The sequence below is a fragment of the Zootoca vivipara genome, chromosome 4 (assembly GCF_963506605.1).
Source record: "Zootoca vivipara chromosome 4, rZooViv1.1, whole genome shotgun sequence".
NCBI classification, from domain to species: domain Eukaryota; kingdom Metazoa; phylum Chordata; class Lepidosauria; order Squamata; family Lacertidae; genus Zootoca; species Zootoca vivipara.
In genome coordinates this window covers 71,257,238-71,281,592 of record NC_083279.1, presented here as the reverse complement: position 1 = coordinate 71,281,592, position 24,355 = coordinate 71,257,238, and the positions used below count along the sequence as shown (strand labels likewise).

The following is a 24,355-nucleotide window of genomic DNA, read 5'->3' as shown; positions in this document are numbered from 1 at the left end:
TATCATTCAGCTCAAATGAAATTTCCTCTGACATGGAAGCTTGATGGAACAACCCTGTTTTTATCTTCTTGAGTTTTACCGTGGGGGCTCGTCTTCCCAAAGAGAGCAGTCCTGTTCCGATAACCAGTGAGGAAAGTGACTTCATCTGCTTCCTCTGTGTTTGGTTTTTTGACAAGTAAGCACAGGAAACCCTGTACAAGTGGCAAGGCAGAAGGAAGAACCACTCCAACCCAAAGGAGCTAATCAGTCTGGAGCACACAGAGTTGCTGTAGAAACCTAGGGATGTAGAAAGTGGAGCAGAGATGCTAGCTGAGATGAAGCGTTTGCATGAAAAGATGCTCACTGTATTGGTGGTTAAACATACATCAGAATGGATATCGTGGTGATATAACTGTGTGCGCCATGGAAGCCAAATGTGGAATTAATTTTTTTCTGAAGAACTGGAGTGCCTGTACCCTGCTCACTGTCACAGTGGTGATGGCAACCATGGGTAAGTCTTACTTTTCACTGAAGGTGTTGCCTTTTCTTATAAAGTCTTCGCCTTTCAGTTTCACCCACATTAAAGGATATGTAGCAAAGTGGCTAGGGAACAGGCAGCATGGACCGGATCATTATCATCTGCTTATAATATTTAGTCCTAAGGTGCAAATAGCGGCATACATTTATCAAACCAAATATTTTTAAAGAGGAAGAAAAACCTACTTTGAATTAGCTGGGAGTTGGCCTGAGTATAAAATCGTATAATTACAGTATTATTATGCATAGGGATGGGAGACTTTTGGCCCTCTAGATATTGCAGGACTACAAATCCCATCATCCCAGACCATTGGCTATCCTGGCTGAGGCTGGCTGGGAGTTGGAGCCCAACAACATTTAGAAGGCGGCAGTTTCCCCTGCTCTGCTTTAGCAGAGTATATGTCTGAATTTAATTACACAAATATGCTCACTTTATAAACAAAGTTATAATGTCTCTTTTTGAACTCTCTTGGGATTCTGTCTATCACACCTGCTGAAAAGCTTATAACTTTTGCTGGCATCAGTTCCAGCCCATTTGGAAGGCCACTACGTGAAATCTGAATACTTCTCCTTTGGTGAAGGAAAACAGAGGACAGACCAACTTTGCTGGCTGGAATTGTGAGGGGTTGGTTGGGTGCAGGTAGATTGAGTTCACTAAAGTAGTGATCCAAAACACCAGTTTTGTGCAGAGACAATCTAACAATTAGAACAGTTTCTATCTCTCCTGTTAATTTTATTATTATTATATTACCATTTATATGCTGCTTATAATTAAATACATTACAACAAAGGTTAAAACATCTCAAATAAACAGCAAATACAACATTCTAAAAAATGTAATTAACAACTGAACAGTCTCCTCTAGTATCAACATAAACATTATACATAAAAATCAGCTAGAAAACTGCAAGGAAAATTCACAGTAGGCAACTGAACAAAATATCCTCTAAAAATCAGGAGGTAAAATATTACAAATGAAAATAAACTAAAAAGTGTCATTTATAAATAATAACTTAAAGAAAAATTATGGATTGCATGATGGCAGAACAATTTAAAGTTTTACTTGAGGAAACCTCCTTCTTCCTCCCTCTTCAGGCGTTTGAAATGGAGAATAAATAGATTCCCACTGACCACAATAGTCGGAGAAGATGGTAGGCGAAAGTTCAGTGAAGGTTTACTAAAACAGGCGTTGTCTCCATGGTGTTGAGATGGTGGCCTGTCAGCACATTTTGGAAAACTGCTGAAAAGTCTATTGCAAAAGGAGAATAAGCTGTAATTTTGGCACGTGTCAAAACAGTCATAAAAATCCTCAGTACCGATAAATATAATTTGTGTGTATCAACCTTCAGTTTTCAGAGGTGGACCAAAATGGTCCTTTGTGTAGAGGTCTTTCCATTCCTCAAGTAACAAAACTGTGCTTTATCCTTTTTAATATATTGGCTGGAATTTGTAGGTCAAACTGCATTATATACAAACACATGTAATGATAAAGCAGAAGCTTGTTTTTTTGTTATATGAAAAGCAACTTTGGGAGAGGGCAACTGGAAATGGTGATCCAGTAGGTTCTTAACCCTTACTCTACCTACAGTTTCCTTGCTCCAAATCACCTTCTAAAGAATTTCATCCCTACAGGGTGGTTCAGATACGCATTTGGTCCCATTAAGCACTTGTCTCACAACTGTTTTACAAAATCTACATACCACTTGGTTGTAGTATAACCTCCAAGCAGTTTGCAATAAATATTAAGATTATCAATAAAAACCGTTTTAAAATAAGCCATTAAAAATATTTGAAAGGTAATTAAAAGTAACACTAAAAAATTAAAATGTGTCAACATCTATATTTTATTTTGTTTTAATATTTGCTGGAAGCTGCTCAGAGTGGCTGGGGAAACCCAGCCAGATGGGGCGGAGTATGAATAATAAAATTATTATTATTATTATTATTATTATTATTATTATTGGATGGACTTGCCTAAAAAATATATATTTCAAGCAGGTGCCAAAGGTGTATCACAAAGCTGCCTGCCTAAATGTCAACGGGCAGGGAGTTCCAAAGTGTAGGTGCTACCACACTAAAGGATCAATTGCTTACAATTGTAAAATGAATACTATATAGCACTTATAACAGTGTCAGATCTGCAGATTGAAGTGGTTCAGTGAGCACATATGGGATAAGGGAATCCTGCAAGCAACTGGTTCCAGGCCATTAAGGGCTTTATATACCAATAGTAACACCTTGAACTTGACCCAGTAACAAATGGGAAAGTAGCGCAAATCTCTGAGCAGCAGTGTTATATGCAGACATGGTCTCGTTCTCGTCAGCCACTGTGCTGCAGCGTTCTGCACTAACTGCACTGTTTGGGTTAAGTGCAAGAGAGGCCCCACATAGAGTGCATTGCAACAATCCAATGTCTGAACTATTGTGCCCAAGCTCTCCCTGTCCAGGAGTGGCCAAAGCTGTTGTACCAGGAACATCAGGTAAAAGGTCCACTTCTAGCCACCAAGGCTACCTGGACCTCTAGTGACAAAGCTACATCTAGAAGCACTTCCAGGCCTATCTCCTCCTTCAGGAGGAATGCAGCCCTGCCCAGGTCAGGCAACTGACCATTTCCCTCAGATGCGGGAACCATTCACCCACAGTGCTTCCAAAGTTCTTGGATTCAAGCTCAGCTTGTTTTCCTTATCCACCTCACCACTGTGTCCAGCCCCACACAATCTCCCATTCCATGTTATGGAGAAATTTTCCCGATTCTCTGTTCCTAATGCCTTCTGCCGAGGTGGTATTTTCAGTAAACAAAGGTCCGCCAGACTGCAGTTACGTTTGCTTATAGCATGAATTGGTTCATCCCTCAAATTGCTTTCTAAAAACTCTGGTTCAACATTCACCTTAATGGTTTCTCTAGAAGGCACTCATTATTCTACCACACCCATCTTAGTCTTACAACAAGCTTGGGATGTATATTAATGGTGATTGGCCCAAGGTAAGCTTATCACCTGCGTGGAGAGTTAAACCCGAGTTACCCAAGTCCTGGTCTAGAACTCGGAACCACTACACCAAGATTGGGGAATCAGTGGTCCTCCAGATGTTCTTGAAACCCAGCGCCAATCAGCCCCAGCCCCACCATGGCCAATGGCATGGGATGATGGGTTCAACAATGTAGTTTGACAATGACAGTTCCCCACATAAAAGGGGAGGCGCATTTTGCGCGGTCACATGCAGCCCCCTGGGATCCCTGAGGCAGCCCTGTAAGTTCGGGGCTGGTGCTGCCTTCCCGGGCTGGATACTGGTGGTCTCAGCCCATGCAGTTACCTGTCCAATCCAGCTTGGGGAGGCGTTGCCGGGGGGTTTGGCCAGGTAGAAGGAGGTAACCTTACCTTGCACACGGTTGAAGCAGAGTCATTCCTGGGAAGCAGTCGACGGCCCCAGAGCTTTCCCACCCTCCACTCTCAAAAATTAATGATTTCATTGCAGGTTATTTCCTTCCACAGGCGTACACGCATGCAGGCGCTGCTACAACAAGGTTGCTGTTGAAGGGCCGGAAAGGAATTTCCCTGCATTGGCAGGTTTCGCCTTTCCCGTAGCAATTCGTCACAACTTTGGCGGATGCAGGCCTTTAGTCATCTACATAAATGGGGATGTGTGGGGCAGTGCCCCCCCCGCCCCCATTGCAGCGGCGATAACAGGGTTCCTGTAAATGGGGCTAAGGGGGAGGCATTGACCATACGCAATAGGCTGTCATTGCCCTCCCCCTCCAGTGGCTGCGAACGAGGGGGGGCGGGCTATCTGCTTGAACATATGTTCTCCAGAGCTAGCCCAACCCCCACACATGCTGGATTACCCTGAAACTACCCAGATCCCCGGCTGGGGGGCTGGGAAGGATATACGACCAACGCCTGAGCCAAGGTCTCCCTACATCTGAATTCTTAATAAAGTTGTGGCCAATTTTAATCTCATAGAATGTGGTCTTGTGTCATCATTCCGCTCGGGGGCTGCCTGGGGCTTTGGGGGATTCTGCCTGACGGTGCAATAGCTGGATAACCAGAGCCCCCCACCTAGAGACTGCTCCACACTGGCTCCATACCACTAAACACGCACACCTAATTGTGCATTGCAGTGAAATATGAAAATTACAGTACATGTATCCATTTCCAAAAGAAGATCTTGAATGATTTTGGCAGCCTCTCCAGAGGTTGAGTCTTCTCTTGTGGATAAAATTATATGGTCATTATACTAATTAACCTGGGCTACGTGCCTTGTTTAACATGTATTGGTGTCTTATTCACCGGTCTAATCTTTCCCTCAGTTTCTAGAACAATTACGTGAACAGTGTTGATTTATAGCTGCTGCTGCTGCTGCTGCTGCTACTACTATTATACATCATGGTCCATTTATGGTTTTGTTTTATGACTGTTTTTAGGATCATTCCCAGCAAGAGGGTCCATTCAAAATAAGTCTGTCCAGCATCATGCCAACAGTTCAGTCACAGCAATGATGGTGAACAATATTAAACCTCAGCTAGCAGAAGGTAACATTGCACACCTGTATTTATGAATTATAGTAGAGAAGATAACAATGCTATTTTACATCAGTTTAGTTGTTAAGACCCGGAGAGATTAATGAATAAGCTTGATTTAAAAGGAGAGAGAGCTATATCAATATGTGAACACACTACACTACACTACACTACGTTACGCTTATAGGGTGGATTTAGAAAAGAATTTTACCAATATTTGATTTTGTTTAGCTTTTTTAAATGTTGGTGAGTGCCTGGGCGGTCTCTTATGTTTTTATATTGTAAACTGCGCTGTGATATTTGACTAAAGGGCAGTATGGAAATTTAATAAATAATAAAATAAACTATGATGCAGAAAAGCTGGAAACAGATGTTTGAAATAAATGAAATTAAAAATTCAGAGCAAATTTGTTCGGTTCATAATTCCCAGCATTTTATTCCAGTTTCTGCATAATTCTCCTTGCATCTGATAAATTTACCACTTTTTGCAGATTACAGTGTAACAATGATCGGAAGTATCTGAGGGTATAACTTTCACGAGACATATCTCTGCTGTTAAGTTGTTTTGTAGTATATCTTACATCGGTGTGTTTCACAACCTTTCATGGTAGTTTCTTTCTAACACATTGGGAAACCTGTGTTTTTGTGATTCCTTTTGGATTTTATTAAGGAGTATCTGAGGATAAAAAAAACAGCTTGGTCTCAAATGCAGTCCTCAGCACCAGCTAGGAACATAGCTGCCAAGTTATCCCTTTTTTACAGGGATTTTCCCTTATGCTGATTAGGCTTCCTCACGAGAAAAGCGAAAACTTGGCAGCTATGGCTAGGAAAACCTACTGATGGCACTTCTTTTTTGTATCCTTCCAGGCAAGTCAAAAAGGGATGCAGTGGTTGGCACTGAAGTTGTGCTGAACTGCCCCCATCAGAGACCTATGATAATGGTATCATGGAATGCCAACTTAAAGAATGGAACCGTTTGCTATTTATCATACATCACTAAAAGAAATCAAACAGGGGGAAACTGCAGTGAGAACAGCATGTGTTGGTTATCTAGACCAGACAAGAACTCCACCCTTCAGATAAAGTCAGCACAAATGTCCAGTGAAGGAATATATAAATGTTCTACAGCAACTGCTGATGGAACATTCAGCCATGAACATAATCTAACCATATTAGGTAAGAAACTCCATGTTCTTTTCCTTACCTATAAATCATCATATGAGACTGCTACATCTATTTTATCGAATCCAAACATTTAAAACTACTTTTAAGCTACTGGCAACCACTGTGCTTAAAACAACAACAGTGCTTAAAATTGTATGCAATAAAATGTATGCAATAAAAAATAACCTATAAAATTGGATTAAAAACAATTTCTACTTCTGCTCTTCCTTCTACAGCTGCTGTTACAACTACTACACGCTTATTAATATTTTTTCGTTGTGAACAAAGAACATAGAAATGACATAGTCTTTTCAGACATAGGACTTAAAGCTTATTCTGCTTCAATCTGCTTTTTCAATGCCTCTCCTCTGCTTTCTTCTCAGCATGACCAAACAAAATGCTGAAGTACACAAGTTTGAAAAGGCTGACAAAAGTGAAATGGGAGGGAGGGAATAGAGCTTGGGAAAGGAAGGTTGAATATAGCAATATACTGTGCAGAAAATGTAAATTTGTGGTGAGTGAGATGGCATTTTGTTATCCACACCATTAGCAGGATGTGTTCTGAGGGAACTACTGCTCCTAAAATGTCACAAAATCTCCCTTCCCTGTTTTGGTATTCAACCAGCAAAATTCGTGTGTGTGTGTGTGTGTGTGTGTGTGTGTGTGTGTTTTCATTGACATTTCACCCTTGGTATTCCATGATATCCTTGGCCACTGCAGCTAACTCCAGAGCTTCCTTCAGTACTGTCTGCCATTCTTGTCCTCCTCGGATCTCCACTAGCTCTCTCCTATCAGACTGAAGTGAGGCAGAAGGGATGTGAAACAGGCATCACTCAGGCCAATGCCCATCACTCTCAGCCCCCCTGCCACATCATACAGTGGAAGGTCACCCAAACATTCCACACCATTGAACACATAGGCTGATCACACAGGATCTTTCTTCAAATATCTGATATTCTGCAACAGAAGAAAAATTGGCATGGCGCCTGCATTATTCCAGAATACCGGCAGAATAATGTTGACACCATGTGGAACTCTGCAGGAAAATCCAGAGAAAACATGCGTTATAGTGTTTTAAAAGCCATATGGAGGGGGGCTCGAGAGTCTTTTTCAAGTGAGTCACCTCTTCACACACCTGACTGCTCAGCTTCATAAAACTCAGGCTCCCTCCTCTCCCAGCAGTCTCTAAAAACAGCATGATGAGAGCTGTAGTCTGCATTAGTTCTGAGCTCCATAGACCTTGAGATGGCATCCTGCCACATGAAATCTCATATTATAAAACATTGTTTCGTGCTTCTCGCACTTCTGTCTGTCCTGTCTGCCCAAACTACCCATTCAGACTCCTCACGCTCACTATGTATGTAACCAGCACCACAAATGTCAAATGGAGAAAAGCCTTTACAACTCTGTAGTTCCGGTCTATGCACTATGCCATTGTTGAAGGACGCTGTCATATAATTCCTTATGAAGTTTGGAGGAAATGTACCCAGAGATTTGTCCCACTGCTTTGCCCAGTCTATGAGGACTTAAGACTTGTTCAGATACTCCATTTAAATTGCTCAGTTTAGAGATCGATTTGGTATCCGACTAACTTTTTATTAGAGGACAGATCCCTCTACACGCCTGAAAAAGTTTCTTGTTTTGCTTTTGGAGTGGCAATTTTACAGAGAAAAGTTTGTAGGAACAATGTCAAATTCTTCAGAGGAGCAAACTCTTATCTGACAAAATGTCTGGTTTTAATAATTATTTTAACTGTGTGATGCATTTTATTCTGTTTTATGTATTTTGTTTTTTGTAATGGTTTCAGCTACACAAATTTGTACCACAGTACAGTCTGGCCTGCAGGGCTCAGGGACTGCTCCCTGCAACTTAAAGTCTGTCAGGATGTGCGCTTCTGTGCTGGGAAGAGGGGTTGATTTTTAAGTCACATTGGGGATTGTAGCTCTATGAGGGGAAGGGGGATTCCTAGCAAATTACAGTTTCCAGGATTCTTCAGTGGAAGCTGTTTAAAGTGGTATGCTACAGCTTTCAATGCCTAGTGCAGATGAGACCTAATCCTGCTCTCTGCCCTGGATGAGTCAGTGGCCAGCCACGCTGAGTCAGACCACGAGTTCTTCCTGCTGTAGTGACTCTGCTCATTACATGGAATAGTGGTCAGCAATTCCTGACAGCATGTATAGGAATATGTTTACTCATCAGGTTTCGTAAGGGCCTTATTTCTTCCTTGTCAGGGGATTGTTGCGGCTATACCCAAGTAAAGACGCTCCAGTCCGCTCTGTCTTTAAGGGTTTTATTGTGCATACTATTTACAGTGCAGAGATAACAGAAAACATGACCTCCTAGTCACTTGCAGAATCCGGCAACGGTGCCCTTTTGCTTCTGCGCCAGCATAAAAGCTTGGGCACCCCAAAACGTTGCCCTCTAACCCTGCGTTTGGGCACACGCCTCAATTCGGGCGCCAGAAGAGGCTGTGCTCCCTCTTCTACTTGTTGGCTAGGGCAGTGCTGGGGCTCTGATACCTTGCTAGTGTTAGGTTTTTCCTTTAAGACTGATGTGGTCAATGGTGCTACACAGAGATGTGTGTTTGTAACCTTGTTCTGAATGATAGCACACCTGTGAGCTTTTGCTAATTTGAATATTTGAAGGTAGAGTTTGCTTACTGTAATGTGATTGGGTAATTGACTATTTTGAATTCTGTATTTAAGCTACCCAAATGGTTCATGGGTGTGGTTGTGGTGATGTATTGTGAAATGAGAGGAAAGGAGTAGAGGAGTGTGGTGTATATAATTGTAAATAAAAGCAAGCAAAGAAACTGAGGACTTTGTTATTTCGTCGACCCTGCCGCTGTTGCCACTCAGTTGGTGCGTATTTTGCCCAACATCCGGTTATGGGCTCAGGAACTGCGCATGGGTGTTTGAACTGCTTGCTAAGAGGGCTGCGAAGCTGAGCTGTCTGCCAGTCGAAAAGGAGCCAGAAGTATATCCAGGATGGATGACGGCGAAAAGACGGCGCTTACCTTTCCTCAACTAACTGATGGTAATTATAGTCTTTGGTCCTTTAGAATGAGAGGGTTACTCGAATGTAAGGACCTGTTTGACTACGCCACAGATGACCCTCCTCAGATAATTACCCCTGAATGGATACGGGGGGATAACAAAGCCAAAGCTTTTATAAACTTAGCAGTGTCCGACCAGCAAGTTGTGTATATCAGAGATAAAATGTCGGCTAAAGAAATGTGGGAGAGTTTGGCTGCGGTCCATTTGAGAAAAGAGTCTGCGTCAGCCTTGGCGTTTTACCGCCAGCTTTATCAGGCAAAGCTGCAACCTGGCGATGACTTGGCAGCTCACCTGAGACATTTACAAGAAATCAGGTTGGAGCTTTTGAGAAGAGACGTTGTGGTTCCTGTTAATCAATTTTGTTTTATAATCCTCTGCTCATTAAACAAAGAGTATGATGCAGTCGCAAGCCAGCTTGCTTTGGTCCCTCCTGACCAGCTGAGTATTGAAGGTGTGACTGCAAAACTGATGGCAGAGCTGGACAGGCGAGATGCCTCAATCATGCAGGTTCCCAAAGAGCAGAATGTGCATTCAAATGACTACAGGGATGTTGTAGCTTTAAGAGCCAACAAGAAATGCTTTGCCTGTGGCCTTTTGGGACATTTTGCTTCGGAATGCAGAGCAAAGAGTAAAAAGACTTCCTCTAGGTCGCAAAAGGGACACACAGTCACTCAGGCGTGGAAGCCTTCACAGCGACCGCAGCGAGGTAGTCGACCCGAGCCGAAAGCATTCTTTGCAGAACCACAGCCTTGTGAGGTTAAAAGAGGTAACTGGGACTTTTTCATCATCGATAGTGGCGCATCGCAGCACTTGTGCAGCAATCGCAGTCTCTTCATAACCTACACACCAGAGACTGGAAATGTGCATTTAGCGAATGGAATAGTTTTGCCCTCACTTGGAAAGGGGACTATAAACCTGCATAGTTTGAATATTACTATATCAGATGTTGTTTATTGCCCTGAATTGTGTGGGAATTTATTATCAGTTTATCAGTTTGCACGTCAAGGTATTAGAGCTAAATTTACTGAAAAAATGTGCCGATTTTATCGGGCCAACAAGCAGGTTCTCTATGCAAAACAGACTCATGGGCTTTACAGACTCAAGTTTCACTCCTCTTCAGGAGGAAGCAATAGCTGTTGTGGTGTAGCCAATAGGAGCAGGCAGGGGTTGGCAAATTGCCAGCCACATAAAAACTGCTTACATGAAGCTCACCGCAAGCTTTGTCATAAAAACTTTGCAGATGTTTTAAAAACACGGGATATAGTGCATGGTCTAGAGATTAAACCGTGTAAATTTTACATGAACTGCCTGTCATGCTGCAAACATAAAATTAAGGTGGCACGAAAGGGCAAAAGCACTATGAGAGAAGTAGCAGAGCCTTTTGAAAGGGTTCACTGTGATCTAGTAGGACCATTGCCAGAATCTCTTGGAGGGTCCCGATTCTGGCTAACACTTGTGGACCAGAAAACCAGATATGTTTGGACATATGCAATCTCTAAGAAGTCTCAAGCACTAGAAATGTATAAAAAGTTTTGCAACTGGGTTAAGACTCATTTTGGTAAAAATATACAAAATCTGTACTCTGATCTTGGAGGTGAATTTATGTCGCAGGATTTTGAAGAGTTCCTAAATGCGCAGGGAACAGTACACCAAGTGTCCTCACCCAGGAGTCCCTGGCAGAATGGGATTGCTGAGGTTGTTAACAAAAACCTACAATCTGGGATAAAAACAATGCTCCATGATGCTCAACTTCCTGATAGCTTCTGGGCTGAATGTTTGAGCTGTTACACGCATGTAAAGAATCGATCCTATCATTCTGCATTAACAGTAACACCTTATGAAATGCTTTTTGGAAAGCGTCCCAATCTAAAGTATTTGTGTGTTTGGGGCAGTGATGTTATGATGCATTACCCAGCTAAAGGGAAGCTGCAGGAAAGAGGTATCCCAGGTAAATTTATGGGATATCAGCAAGGGAATTATCGCATTTATTTACCAGACACAAAAAAGTTTCACCTTACCCGTAGCATTATACCTTCAGTACACTGGGATGGTGTAGCTGAGTTTCAAGATAGTGATGGTCTTAAAGAAATATCCCCAAAGAGTACAGCTGATGCTAACGAGCAGCCAGTTGATACCGATCCTGACAGTAATCAGTCAGAGATTGGAGGATGTGAGTTTAAAGGGGAACAAGAGGCAATGGACAACTCAGACCACAATGTAAGTCCAAAGCCCTCTACTAGCCGTATTTCTGAAGTTTTGGAAGGAAATTTAAAAGCTGACAGTGAAAGTTTACCAGAGCTTAGACGCTCCAGTAGGATAACTAGACCGCCTCAGCGTTACATCAATGAACAACAGCTACAAAGGCAGAAACGACAGGAGCAGTTGTTTAAACGTAGAAACATTGCTACTGTTGATGAGGAAATAGAAGTTGCAAACAATGTATATTGTAACCAAGTTAATTTTGAACCAAAAAGTTTTAAAGAGATACAAACCATGCCAAAGTCACAAGCTCAACAATGGATAAAAGCAATAGATTCTGAGCTTGCATCTCTAAATCAAAATAACACCTGGACTTTTGTGAAGCAAACACCTGATATGCGGGTCATAGACTCAAGATGGGTGTTCAAAGTAAAACTCAATGATAAAAATAAAGTAGTGAGATATAAAGCTAGGTTAGTAGCAAGGGGTTATCAACAATTGGAAGGCATTGATTATGAGAATGTGTTTTCTCCGAGTGTGAAGTTTGAAAGTTCCAGATGGTGTAGATGCTGCACCTGGGGTAGTTTGTAAATTAAACAAATCTCTGTATGGCCTGTATCAAAGTGGCAGGAATTGGCACGAAACTTTAAAACAAACCTTGATTGAATTTGGGTTTGCGCAGGGGGAAGCTGATAATTGCATTTTTACCAAACAATGTGGTAATTCTGTTGTCAAATTGGCCGTTTATGTTGATGATTTATTATTTTCATGTAAACATTTAAAGGAATACCAGTTGTTTCTTTCTCAACTTTGTAAACGCTTTGATGTAAAAGATTTGGGGAAAGTTAAGAATTACCTGTCCATGCAAATAGACAGGGAAGCAGATGGTTCTTTTGCTGTACACCAAACTGCAAAAATTAAGGATTTAATAGAAGTACTAAATTTGGAGAACGCAAAAGGAAAAGAAACCCCATTAACATGTGGATTTACTTTTACTGAAGAGGATGCACCTTTTCATGACAAAACACTTTACAGGTCGATATTAGGAAAGCTGAACTTTATTCAGCGCGTGTCCAGACCAGACATATCTTTCAGTTTTAATTTTCTTTCCACATTTGTGGAGAATCCAACCAAGCAGTGTTTTCGAGCGTTAAAAAGAGTGGTGCTTTATCTTAAACACACGCTGCATTACAGGTTACATTTTAAGGCGCATAATGATACAGGGTTCGATATTTTTTGTGACGCATCTCATGCGTCTGAACTTTTCAAATATAAAGGTGTGTCCGGTTTTGTTTACAGATACAATGAATGTCCATTTGAATGGAGAACGCGCAGACAGCGTATAATTTGTATGTCAACCACAGAAAGTGAACTTTGTGCATGTTCTGAAGCCATAAGGGACATTGAATGGTTTTTGCAGTTGTTTGCAGACCTAAAAATAAAAGTAAAATTACCAATACCTGTGCACATTGATTCCCAAAGTGGAATAGCCATTTTGACATCAGAAGGCAATACCCAATGTACCAGAACGTTACGGTTACGTTTGGAGTTTGAAAAACAAATGATTAATGAAAAACAAATGATTAATGAAAAAAATATTACTTTTGAATATGTAGCTGGACTAGAGCAAATAGCAGATATTTTCACAAAAGCTTTGCCAACAGCTACGCATCTTAAACATACACAGAAGATGCTGAATGTTACTGCTACGCATCATTGACCAGCAGGGGGTTGTTAGGTTTTTCCTTTAAGACTGATGTGGTCAATGGTGCTACACAGAGATGTGTGTTTGTAACCTTGTTCTGAATGATAGCACACCTGTGAGCTTTTGCTAATTTGAATATTTGAAGGTAGAGTTTGCTTACTGTAATGTGATTGGGTAATTGACTATTTTGAATTCTGTATTTAAGCTACCCAAATGGTTCATGGGTGTGGTTGTGGTGATGTATTGTGAAATGAGAGGAAAGGAGTAGAGGAGTGTGGTGTATATAATTGTAAATAAAAGCAAGCAAAGAAACTGAAGACGACTTTGTTATTTCGTCGACCCTGCCGCTGTTGCCACTCAGTTGGTGCGTATTTTGCCCAACAGCTAGAGCCTTCCCTCCTCCATTCCACTTCCTCTTGACCTGCTGCTACCGCTCTCGCTGTGCGAAGTGCTGGTCAGGGTGATGGGGGGAGGCTCCCTGTAGGAAGTCCCCCTGACATCCCTCAAATGTGTATTTTGGTGCAACATGCCGTGTTTCTCCAAAAATAAGACACTGTCTTATATTTATTTTTCCTCAAAAAAACCACACGGTGGCTTATTTTCAGGGGATGTCTTTTTTTATTTATTAAGTATGGGACAGTTTAACCCACAAGGTTAAACTGCCTATCACTATGGCTTATTTTTGGGGAAACACGGTATATACCAATAGAATATCATACCTTCCACCATTTCTCTGCTGAAAGCAGGGACATTCTTTTAATTTTATTATTTATACCCCACCCACCTAAATGGGCTGCCCTAGCCACTCTGGGCAGCTTCCAACATATATAAAAACATAAGAATACATTAAACTTTTTTTTTAAAAAAAATACTTCCCTACACAGGGCTGTCTTTAGATAGCTCAGGAGGCAGATAACTCCATACCCTCCAACATTTCTCTGATGAAAATAGGGACACCCTAATGAAAAGTGGGACATTCCAGGATCAAACCAGGGTGGCTTCTGTAAATCCAGGACTGTCCCTGGAAAATAGGGACACTTGGAGGGTCTGGAATATGCAGATCTGCTACCTTTTATGTCCGTCTTTCTATGCCAGAGGTGGGGAACCAGATATGCACACCCTCTAACATGCTGCAGCGGAAAACACCCATTTTATGGGGCTACAGGACAGGAGGGGCATGAGATACGGCTATCAGCTGCCTGCTTTAAGTGTGTGTGGTTGTATGTCTGGCCCTGCTCACTGTGGGATCAAGGCACCCCCACTACTCAAATGCAGTTCCTGACAGGTTTACACTGCGTTAATGCTGCCCACAACTGCCCAAGCACCCTCCATTTCCCACTTCTAGTCTAGAGCAGACCTCATCCCACCACTTTGATAAATTTAACTGACTCTTCGCCTCATTACTTTGTTCCCTCCAGTACCTCCTGAGGCGTCCCTGATTCATGACGACGTCAATGGAACTGCCATTTGCAAGGCAGTTGCAGGGAAACCAGCGGCACAGATCTCATGGTCCCCAGGAGGAGAGTATAACACCAAGAGTGAATATTTGCTTAATGGCACACAGACCGTCACCAGTATATACAAGGTCAACAGCTCTGAGGGGAGCGAAGTAACTTGCTTTGTCTCCCATCCTGCATGGAATGAGTCCCTCACTCTCTCATTAGGTAACCCTAATAATCTTTCTCTCTGTGTGTTAATTTGTGGTTTCCACTCTCTGATACGTTTTCCTGAGAGATCTCAGGATCACCCCCTTTTCACACGTATTCTTTTGTCAACTGGGGACTTCTCTTTTCTCCCACATTTGCAACTTACGGTATATGAAATCTTGATGACTGGGTGGTTTGATGTTCTGCTGCACTTTCCAGGTTACATCTCCCATTTATGTGACACTGATCTAGATTTAACTTGTAATTTACCCTGTTTTATTGTTTTTTCATACACACCAGGTTACATCTCCCATTTATGTGACACTGATCTAGATTTAACTTGTAATTTACCCTGTTTTATTGTTTTTTCATACACACCCTCTCTCTCTCTCTCACACACACACACATTTTTAATTGAATATTTTTGCAATGGGAAACAAAACAAAACACGGGACACAAAGGTACAGGTAAGATATGGGATACAGAGGACCCCCCCTTCCTTTTTTCCTTTGTCTTTCTGAATTTTTATTAATTTTAATTTTTCAGATCGCACATAAGACAACATAACTCAACACATCAACCACTTTGATTAAAAGGATAAAATCAAATTCTTACATTTCACTCCCAAAAATCTTTCCACATATTAACAAGAGATCTTAGGGGGTTATAAACAAAATCTGCTTGATGCTTATAATCCCAAAATGGGTGTCACACATTATAGAACAGATGGAGGATGGAATTCCCTTTGGTTGCATGAATCTGACACATCAGCTTTTCAGAGAACGATGAAAGATACCACCTATGTAAGAATTTCCAAGAAGATTCCCTTAACTGGGCCAAAAGTGTTTTAAAAGTTCCCCATTTTTCATTAGAGATTATTACTTGAAGGTCCATTTCCCACGGACTTTTTTTTAATATTTTGAATTTATTATTTTTCTTTATAACATTTTGAGTGCATTTTTTTTTAGCTCAAAAGGCAATTCATAATGTTCCTTTTCAGTATTTTTTAATCAATGTTCTTACTGTGTGCCACTCTGGATGCATTTGTGTCTAGAAAAATGGGATAAAAATAAAATGAAATAAAAATCAATTTACTAATATCCACTATTATCCTTCTTCTGGTGGTGTGTTCCAGGGATCTTGGGTTTGGGACTCACATTTTATTTTTGGCCTGTAATATTTCTAAAAAGTAGAAAATTTCCCCCAAATGGTTGTAGTTCCTTTTTCTGTCTAAGGGCCAGGTCTGGTGTAATGTTTTCCTTCGGAGGCAGCCCTTTGGAATTATTCCCATGGAAAATTCTGCATGGAACAGTTTAGGTCAGCAATGGACATTTAATATTTTGTTGAGAGCTGCCTAGAGTAGCTGGGGCAACCTAGTAAGATGGGTGACGAATAATAATAATAATAATAATAATAATAATAATAATAATAATAATAATACTTATTGCGGCAGCTAGACTGGTGACTGGGAGCAGCCGCCGAGACCACATAACACCGGTCTTGAAAGACCTGCATTGGCTCCCAGTACGTTTCCGAGCACACATTCAAAGTGTTGGTGCTGACCTTTAAAGCCCTAAATGGCCTCGGTCCAGTATACCTGAAGGAGCATCTCCACCTCCGCCTTCTGGCGGTTCCCTCGCTGCGAGAAGCCAAGTTACAGGGAACCAGGCAGAGGGCCTTCTCGGTAGTGGCACCCGCGATGATCTGGAGGTACCAATAGTATTGCAAGTCATCTGCGGATGCCTTTGGCCACCATGAATCTGGCTGCTGCAAACAGGAATCAAAGTAGCTCTTTTTGGGCAAAGATGTTGAGCTTTTTTTTGCCCAAAGTGGTTGAGCTCCCCCTCCCCAAGTTGTTGTCAAAATCTAAACTTCTGACATGGGTTGTCATGGATTCTAGCGATTTCTGCACAGACACTGCTTCTAGAGGCTGAAACATTGTCTGGGAAATTCCGGACATATGGCAAGCCTAACTCAGGACATCGGAAGGGTAGGTATCTCCTATGGATATGTTCATATGCATTCTCCCAAATGTGCACGGATGGGGTTTGAAATGGGGGTTTGTTCCACAGGCTTGCCATGTTTTTAAATCAATTGTCTTGCCTAAGTCACTTTCCCATGGTTGTCTTAAGCTATCTTTAAAGCCCTAACGGCCTCGGTCCTATATACCTGAAGGAGCGTCTCCACCCCCATTGCTCAGCCCGGACACTGAGATCCAGCGCCGAGGGCCTTCTGGCCGTTCCCTCACTTTGAGAAGCAAAGCTACTTGGAACCAGGCAGAGGGCCTTCTCGGTAGTGGCGCCTGCCCTGTGGAACGCCCTCCCATCAGAGGTCAAGGAGATAAATAACTACCTGACATTCAGAAAACACCTAAAGGCAGCCCTGTTTAGGGAAGTTTTTAATCTGTGATATTTTAATGTATTTTGGTATTTGTTGGAAGCTGCCCAGAGTGGCGAGGTATAAAATAATAATAATAATAATAATAATAATAATAATAATAATAATAATAATATCTGTAGAACCCAGTGAGGTTTCCAAAAGAATCCTATATATACCTTGTTGTTTGGACCTGAGCTTCAGGCGGTACATACAAATTCTAATCTGCAACTCTATCTTTTGTTGACTGATCTATCGATTCCATCCATTACACCCATGTCTCCTAACTGGCATTTCTTGCACTTTGCATATTTCCAGGTGGACAAAGAAAAAAAAAGGAAGATGTAACAATCACCATTCTATTTTCCAGCCTTGCTGGTGTCTTGGGAATTCTCCTGCTTTCAATTTTCATCTACCTCCTCTGTGGAAGGTATGTATGCCAAAGTCCTAACATAAGCCAATTCCACAGCTCTGTACAATTGCTCAGCTGCCACAATGGCCATGAATTCAACTTACTACAGAAAAACAGCAAGGCATTATTTATACAGCTTTCTGCCTCTGGGACTAGAAGGTGGTTCATAGGATAGAATGTAGGAAGACCTTTCAGAGACAAGAAAACCAAGAAAAGCAGTTGTGACTAGGATGGGGAGAAATCCATTTAGTTCTTTGAATTTCAACATGAACCTACTTATGGTAATTTGCACTTCCCAAACCAATTTGTGAACCAAAACGCAGCCATCCTTAAAAATTCACACTTCTCTGATTTTTTTCAATGTGTTCTCCAACCAAAACAAACATACAAAATTGCATATATTTGTGAAAATAATAAGGAAAATTCATTCGGCTGGGAGAAATTGTTTGCAAAATTACCTTAAAATGTGTGCAAATTCTCATGCACTGGGTTTTTTTTTAATTGCCAGCCGATGTGGAAAATGCTATAATGAACTGAAAATTGAAAAACATGGGAAACTGAGATAAATGTTAATTGACAGATTAGTTAGTCCCTAGTTCTAACACAGTAGTGGTGATACTCTATATATTTGCAGTGGAATGTGTACGTTTATTAGGATCAGTTGTAAGATATATCAATGGGTATACTAGATCTGGAATTTTCCTAGGGTCTTATAGATGACATGTTGATCCAAACCCATTTTGCATGGTATCTGGAAGAAGGAATCTAATTATACTTTCCCCTCCCTGCTTACACTAGAAAAAAAGAAGTTGCTGCATCCAAAAGTCCTGAAACAATGTCAAGACCAAGCATCCAGGTAAGAGGTACCACTTTAGCTAATGGGGCCTCCTCCTGCTGCTGCGCCGCCGGCACATGATTTCTGTTCTCATCCTGAGGTAAAGTTCTTAACCCGAGGTACTATTTCTGGGTTAGCGGAGCCTGTAACCCGAAGTGTTTGTAGCCTGAGGTGTTTGTAACCTGAGGTACCACTGTACTGCTAATCATATTCCATACTTTAATAACTTTGATATTGACATCCACAGTGTATTTCACAATATAAAAACTCTGCAGTATAAAGGGAACATTTTTTCATTACAGTGGTACCTTGGTTCTCAAACTTAATGTGTTCCGGAAGTCCGTTCCAAAACCAAAGCGTTCCAAAACCAAGGCACACTTTCCCATAGAAAGTAATGCGAAACGGATTAATCCGTTCCATACTTTTAAAAACAACCCCTAAAACAGCAGTTTAACATAAATTTTACTCTCTGAGACCATTAATCCATAAAATGAAAGCAATAATCAATGTACTGTACTATGAAATAAAATAAATAAGACAGTATTGTAGATGATGAAAATTAAAATTATTTTTTCCTTACTTGCTCTGATGATAGTCATTGTTTGGAGGGGGGACTTTTATCCATTTTCGCTGTCACACAATCAGTCAGTCAGCTGAACTCAGTCACAAAAACAAATTAACCAAAAAAGCCTCAAAAACAAAAACACAAAATAAATACCAAAAGCACCAAATACAGTGGTACAGTGGTGCCTTGCTAGACGAATTTAATTCATTCCACGGGTCTTTTCTTATAACGAAAAATTCGTCTAGCGAATCCCATAGGAATGCATTGAAATTTTTTTGAATTTTTTTTTTTGCCCATAGGAACGCATTAATTGAATTTCAATGCATTCCTATGGGAAACCGCGATTCGCTAGACGAATTTTTCATTAAACGAATTCGTCTAGCGAGGCAACCTCCACTGGAAAAAACCTTTTGTTAAGCGGAAATTTCGTTAAGCAGGGCATTCGTTAAGCGAGGCACCACTGTATCTTGGTTCTCGAACTTAATCTGTTCCAGAAGTCCATTTGACTTCTGAAATGTTCGAAAACCAAGGCGCAGCTTCTGATTGGTGCAGGCGCCTCGGAGACAATAGCTGACAGCCACATTGGACATTCGGCTTCTGGAAAACATTTGAAAACCGGAACACTTACTTTCAGCTTTTTAGTGTTTGGGAACCAAGGTACCACTGTATTTCTCTTGGGGTGGTGCTAGGGGATAAGTCAGAACATTTTTCTGCATATCATGAGATGAAAGAAACAAATGGGCAGCTTCCGTCATGTTTTAAAATGCTTCAGAGTTTTACTTAGGTGATGAGCCATGTATTTTTCTCAAAGGGGTGCACTTCTGTTTTGTAGGAGAGTGAGCTGGAGCCATATGCCATTTTCGTACAAGTGGAAAATGTGATCTATGAGAAATCAGGTGACTTCCCACATAGTGAATGACACTTCCCACCAGAGCTCTTCCCTTCAACATGAAACGGTGTCTGACTTGAACTGTGTAAGAGAAAAATACATTGGGAGGGGGAGGGTCATTAACACTTTACAGTGACCCTCCCATGGACATGGGTACATTTTGGCTTTCTGTATCCTTCCCACAAACCCAATGGCCTGTTGTCTCTCTCTGCCAACGCCCCATACAGTCACTTGTCAAAAACCAGAGTCAATTATCTGTTTGTAAAAGAGGCTGAGCAGTTATGCACCTTTTCTCCAGGCTCTGTGGAATTCTTCCAAGAATGCTGCTGGCCTTAACTGTTCTGCTCTGCATCATAACGAATCTTCTTTTTCTCACATTGACTGTATTTTTCCAGTCTAAGCATTCAGAAAGCTGTTTCGAGAACTATGAAAAGAGGCGATTCTAATTAATTGTCATCATCTTTCTGCCTAATCCAAACAGACCATTCACTTTAATATGGGGCATTAAGTACAGGTTGAACTGGGAAGGGCCCTCGGGGCCAAATCACTCTTTAAGAGCACTGTTCTAAAAAGGGGACCATGTGTTGAGATTCCTGCAATGCAGGGGAGTTGCACAACTAGATGACTACAATTCTATGATTCTAAGGACCATATAACCAGCATTCCAAGGAATTGCGCCACGGAAGAAAACAACTGATCTTTCTCTGACTGACAGACCTGGAAGCAATACATGCTCCTGGAAGACCGCATCCTGCAGAAGGACAGCTTCTTCCTAAAGTTCTCTGGATTATGTTCTATATGTCAGTGAGGTTAATAGGGAGAGAGAGCAGGTATGGTGTTGTCAACTGAGCCAGACTTTGAGAGAGAGGTAAAATAAAAAAATTCCTTCAGTAGCACCTTAAAGACCAACTAAGTAAGTTGATTGAAGAGGGTTCTTAATTCTAAGACCCTTAGGTACAATGTCCAGGTTTTTGCATTTAGACAGAAAGAGGATGTCAGTTTGTACCTGGGCAAGTTTCTTGGTGAGGTTGATGGACTTCCATTTCATGCGGCTCAATGTGGTGCCTTCCATAGTTCTGGTTACAGGTAGGTAGCCGTGTTGGTCTGGATCGAAGTAAAATAAAAAAATTCCTTCAGTAGCACCTTAAAGACCAACACGGCTACCTACTGAAGGAAGGTGCTACTGAAGGAATTTTTTTATTTTACTTCGATCCAGACCAACACGGCTACCTACCTGTAACCAGAACTTTGAGAGAGAGCTCACCTACCAAATAGAATTGTTGTGAATGGGCATGTTGCCCCAAACTCCTTGGAAGAGTGGAATTAAAATATAATAACTAATAGTAATAGAACTAGAGATAGCTCAGACTCTTTATCTCGGGGATTCGGGTTCGAGCCTCACACTGGGGGAAAGATTCCTGCATTGCAGGGGTTGTGGGACCCTTGTGGTCCCTTCCAACTCTACAATTCTATAATTCTTCTCAAAAGTTAATGGCCGTATGTTGTCTATACTTTGCCATTAGTGAACAACTAGCTCTTCACAGATCAAGAGCAGAAAATGGTTTCTGAGGTTATGCATAGGAACTGAAGAAGAGCCCTGTGCAAAAGCCTATCTATATGGCATCCTGTTTCTCACAGTAGCCAAAAAGATTTCCATAGGAAGCCTATAAGGAGGACACAAGTGCAATAGTGATTTCTCTTCAGCAACTGGTATTGGAAAAAAATGTCCCCTCCAACACAGGAGATAATACACAGCCATCATGACTAGCAGGCATTGATAACCTACTATCAATGGAATTGATCAGCTTTCTGCTGTTTGAGACTCATCAGCTGAGCATGCAACAATGTTCCTTGATTCTCTGAGAGCTCTAAAGTAAGAACTGGATCCAAATGTAATCAAAAGAAGAAAAAGGAGCCCAATTGAATTACAGCAATAGAGATGTGAATCAGGACTGGGTTCAGGGTTGAGGGGGTCCTGGGGAGGGGGGGTCTTCTGATTAACCCCATCCTCTGTCAGTGGGCCCTAGGAGGCTCATCCAGCTGTGGTAGCAGGTCCTAGCTGCACTGGGACACTGGGTCTAGCCACCCAGAGCAACACTAGGCTTGGGGGAATTATAGGAAATTTAAAGGATGACTAGATATGGCCTCCAGCGCAGAGGCCCAGGGAAGACATTAGCAGTGAGCCTTGGTTGCTGCCCAAGGATGCCATGTACCTTAGTTCTGATATGAATGTAGCTTTAGCAGCAGCAGCAACAAAAATAATAATCCATAATGACCTTATATTACCTTGTCAAGAGTCACTAGGTGGCATTTCAACCTCATGGTCAGTCATGTCGTGGGAGAAAAATATTGTTGTTTACATGGCAACAGGCGTCTCTGTGCATACCTTGGCTATGGTTTCCTTGGAATAAAGGTAGCCAGGGACTTGTGATGTCTTTGTGATATGTGCTTCTATTTACATACATATATTGTTGCTGTTTAGTCGTTTAGTCGTGTCCGACTCTTCGTGACCCCATGGACCAAAGCACACCAGGCACTCCTGTCTTGCACTGCCTCCCGCAGTTTGGTCAAACTCATGTTCGTAGCTTCGAGAACACTGTCCAACCATCTTGTCCTCTGTCGTCCTCTTCTCCTAGTGCCCTCAATCTTTCCCAACATCAGGGTCTTTTCCAAGGATTCTTCTCTTCTCATGAGGTGGCCAAAGTATTGTAGCCTCAGCTTCACGATCTGTCCTTCCAGGGAGCACTCAGGGCTGATTTCCTTAAGAATGGATAGGTTTGATCTTCTAGCAGTCCATGGGACTCTCAAGAGTCTCCTCCAGCACCATAATTCAAAAGCATCAATTCTTCGGCGATCAGCCTTCTTTATGGTCCAGCTCTCACTTCCATACATCACTACTGGGAAAACCATAGCTTTAACTATACGGACCTTTGTCGGCAAGGTGATGTCTCTGCTTTTTAAGATGCTGTCTAGGTTTGTCATTGCTTTTCTCCCAAGAAGCAGGCGTCTTTTAATTTCGTGACTGCTGTCACCATCTGCAGTGATCAAGGATACATACATATATAGGCTGAGCATAAAATAGAAGGTTCGCAGCATTAACACTCCAACAACAGATCTTGCTCCCCATTGGATTTCTAGGGGGCCCACCAAAGCCATCGCTTTGGATTTCCACAGTAAACAGAACAGGCCACTGGGTGTTCCCAGCTCCAGCTGTGAGAAGGGAATGGCTGTTCTTCTCTCACATTAACTCCCAGCTTTGGGATGTGGGGAGGCTCAGCCCTGATTTCCAATGGCTTTCCTTCCAGAACCACCCATCTATTGACAGACACCTCCTTAACAAACTATGGTCATTTACTGCTCTGCCAGGTCCATCAGGGTAATCTGGACCATTCCTGATTGTTCCAATAGCCCTCTCAGCATTAGAACCTAAAATTGCAGGGCTGTTCAGATGGCCTCTAGACCAGCCCTTACCTCAAAATGGACAATGTTTCTTAGATCTCCCTCTTCCACTTGCTTTCCCTTAACAGGTCTGGAAACTTTTTTATATAATTCTCAAGGAACCTTCATTGATAAGCCAATGTGGTGTCATAGTTAGGGTGTTGGGAAGCCAGAGTTCAAATCCCCACAATGCCATGAAGCTCACTGGGTGACCTTGGCTGGATCTAGACACATCAAAAAAAGCAATTCAGTTCAACGGGTTGTAAACTTCATACAGGGAAATCCTGTTGGCGGAAGACGGGACTGCACAGTGCCATCTGGTTTCACAGTGTTAAAATGCATAAAACGCTTTGTCATAGCATTCGTAGCATATAAAGCTTGTGACAGTCACAGCCTAACTTACCTTGCAAGGTTGTTGTGGGGATTAAATGAGGAGGGGGAGAACCATGCATGCCACCTTGAGCTCTTTGAAGAAAAAAAGTGGGATGTAAATGCAACAAATATAATAATAATAATAATAATAATAATAATAATAATAATAATAGATTCCATCCATTTTACTGAATGTGTGCAATCTAATTTGATATTTCTGCAACTGTAAATTTAGAACAAATAAAAAATATACATGAAGTTTTCCCTGAGGCCTAGACCACCATTGCCTCCTGTTGGACCATATATACCCCAGTGGAAGTGTGATCACAGTGGAGCCACGAAACAAGGTCTCTTTTTTTGCACATTAGGGGAAATGAAGTAGAGAAATGCTGAGTGGTTTTCCTAAAGTCACACAGGATGTCTGTGGCAGAGACAAGACCCATGGGTGCAGACCTGTGAAGAGAACTTGAGAAGATGTGAGCTCTAAGCTTCCTTGTCTGTTTGTTCCATCTAATAGCCAACCAGCAGAGCAATGAAATGGGGCCATGCTCCAGACAACGTGGGGGTTTCTGTACGCTCATGGGATTCCCCAGATATGCAGGAAAATATTACTTAGTTAAAAAGAAATGGAGACAAAATCCCCTTCTGTGGATGCATAAAGTCCTT

General features: G+C 41.7%; 1 protein-coding gene across 3 annotated transcripts; it reads left to right on the top strand.

Annotated features, from left to right (window-relative positions):
* Positions 1 to 214: 214 nt before the first annotated feature.
* CD200R1 (CD200 receptor 1) lies at positions 215 to 23,905 on the top strand. 3 transcript variants are annotated; one of them, XR_009557496.1, is made up of 8 exons: positions 215 to 490; positions 4,937 to 5,044; positions 5,900 to 6,208; positions 14,575 to 14,820; positions 17,497 to 17,608; positions 18,389 to 18,446; positions 19,823 to 20,747; positions 21,139 to 23,905. XR_009557496.1 is itself a non-coding variant. In XM_035115040.2 (7 exons), exons 1-7 carry the CDS (start codon positions 328 to 330, stop codon positions 19,869 to 19,871), a joined length of 993 nt encoding a protein of 330 aa, XP_034970931.1. In that variant the 5' UTR covers positions 215 to 327; the 3' UTR covers positions 19,872 to 23,905. The 3 variants fall into 3 exon arrangements, 2 of the variants coding, with proteins under 2 accessions (XP_034970931.1, XP_034970930.1); XM_035115040.2 differs by having other exon boundaries at positions 17,549 to 17,608; positions 19,823 to 23,905; XM_035115039.2 differs by having other exon boundaries at positions 19,823 to 23,905.
* Positions 23,906 to 24,355: the final 450 nt, after the last annotated feature.

Coding starts and splice junctions, on each gene's coding strand:
- CD200R1 (XM_035115039.2), top strand. CDS start 328: ATGAAAAGATGCTCACTGTATTGGTGGTTAAACATACATCAGAATGGA. Junction 5,045..5,899: donor TAAACCTCAGCTAGCAGAAG/GTAACATTGCAC, acceptor GTATCCTTCCAG/GCAAGTCAAAAAGGGATGCA. Junction 14,821..17,496: donor GTCCCTCACTCTCTCATTAG/GTAACCCTAATA, acceptor GCATATTTCCAG/GTGGACAAAGAAAAAAAAAG.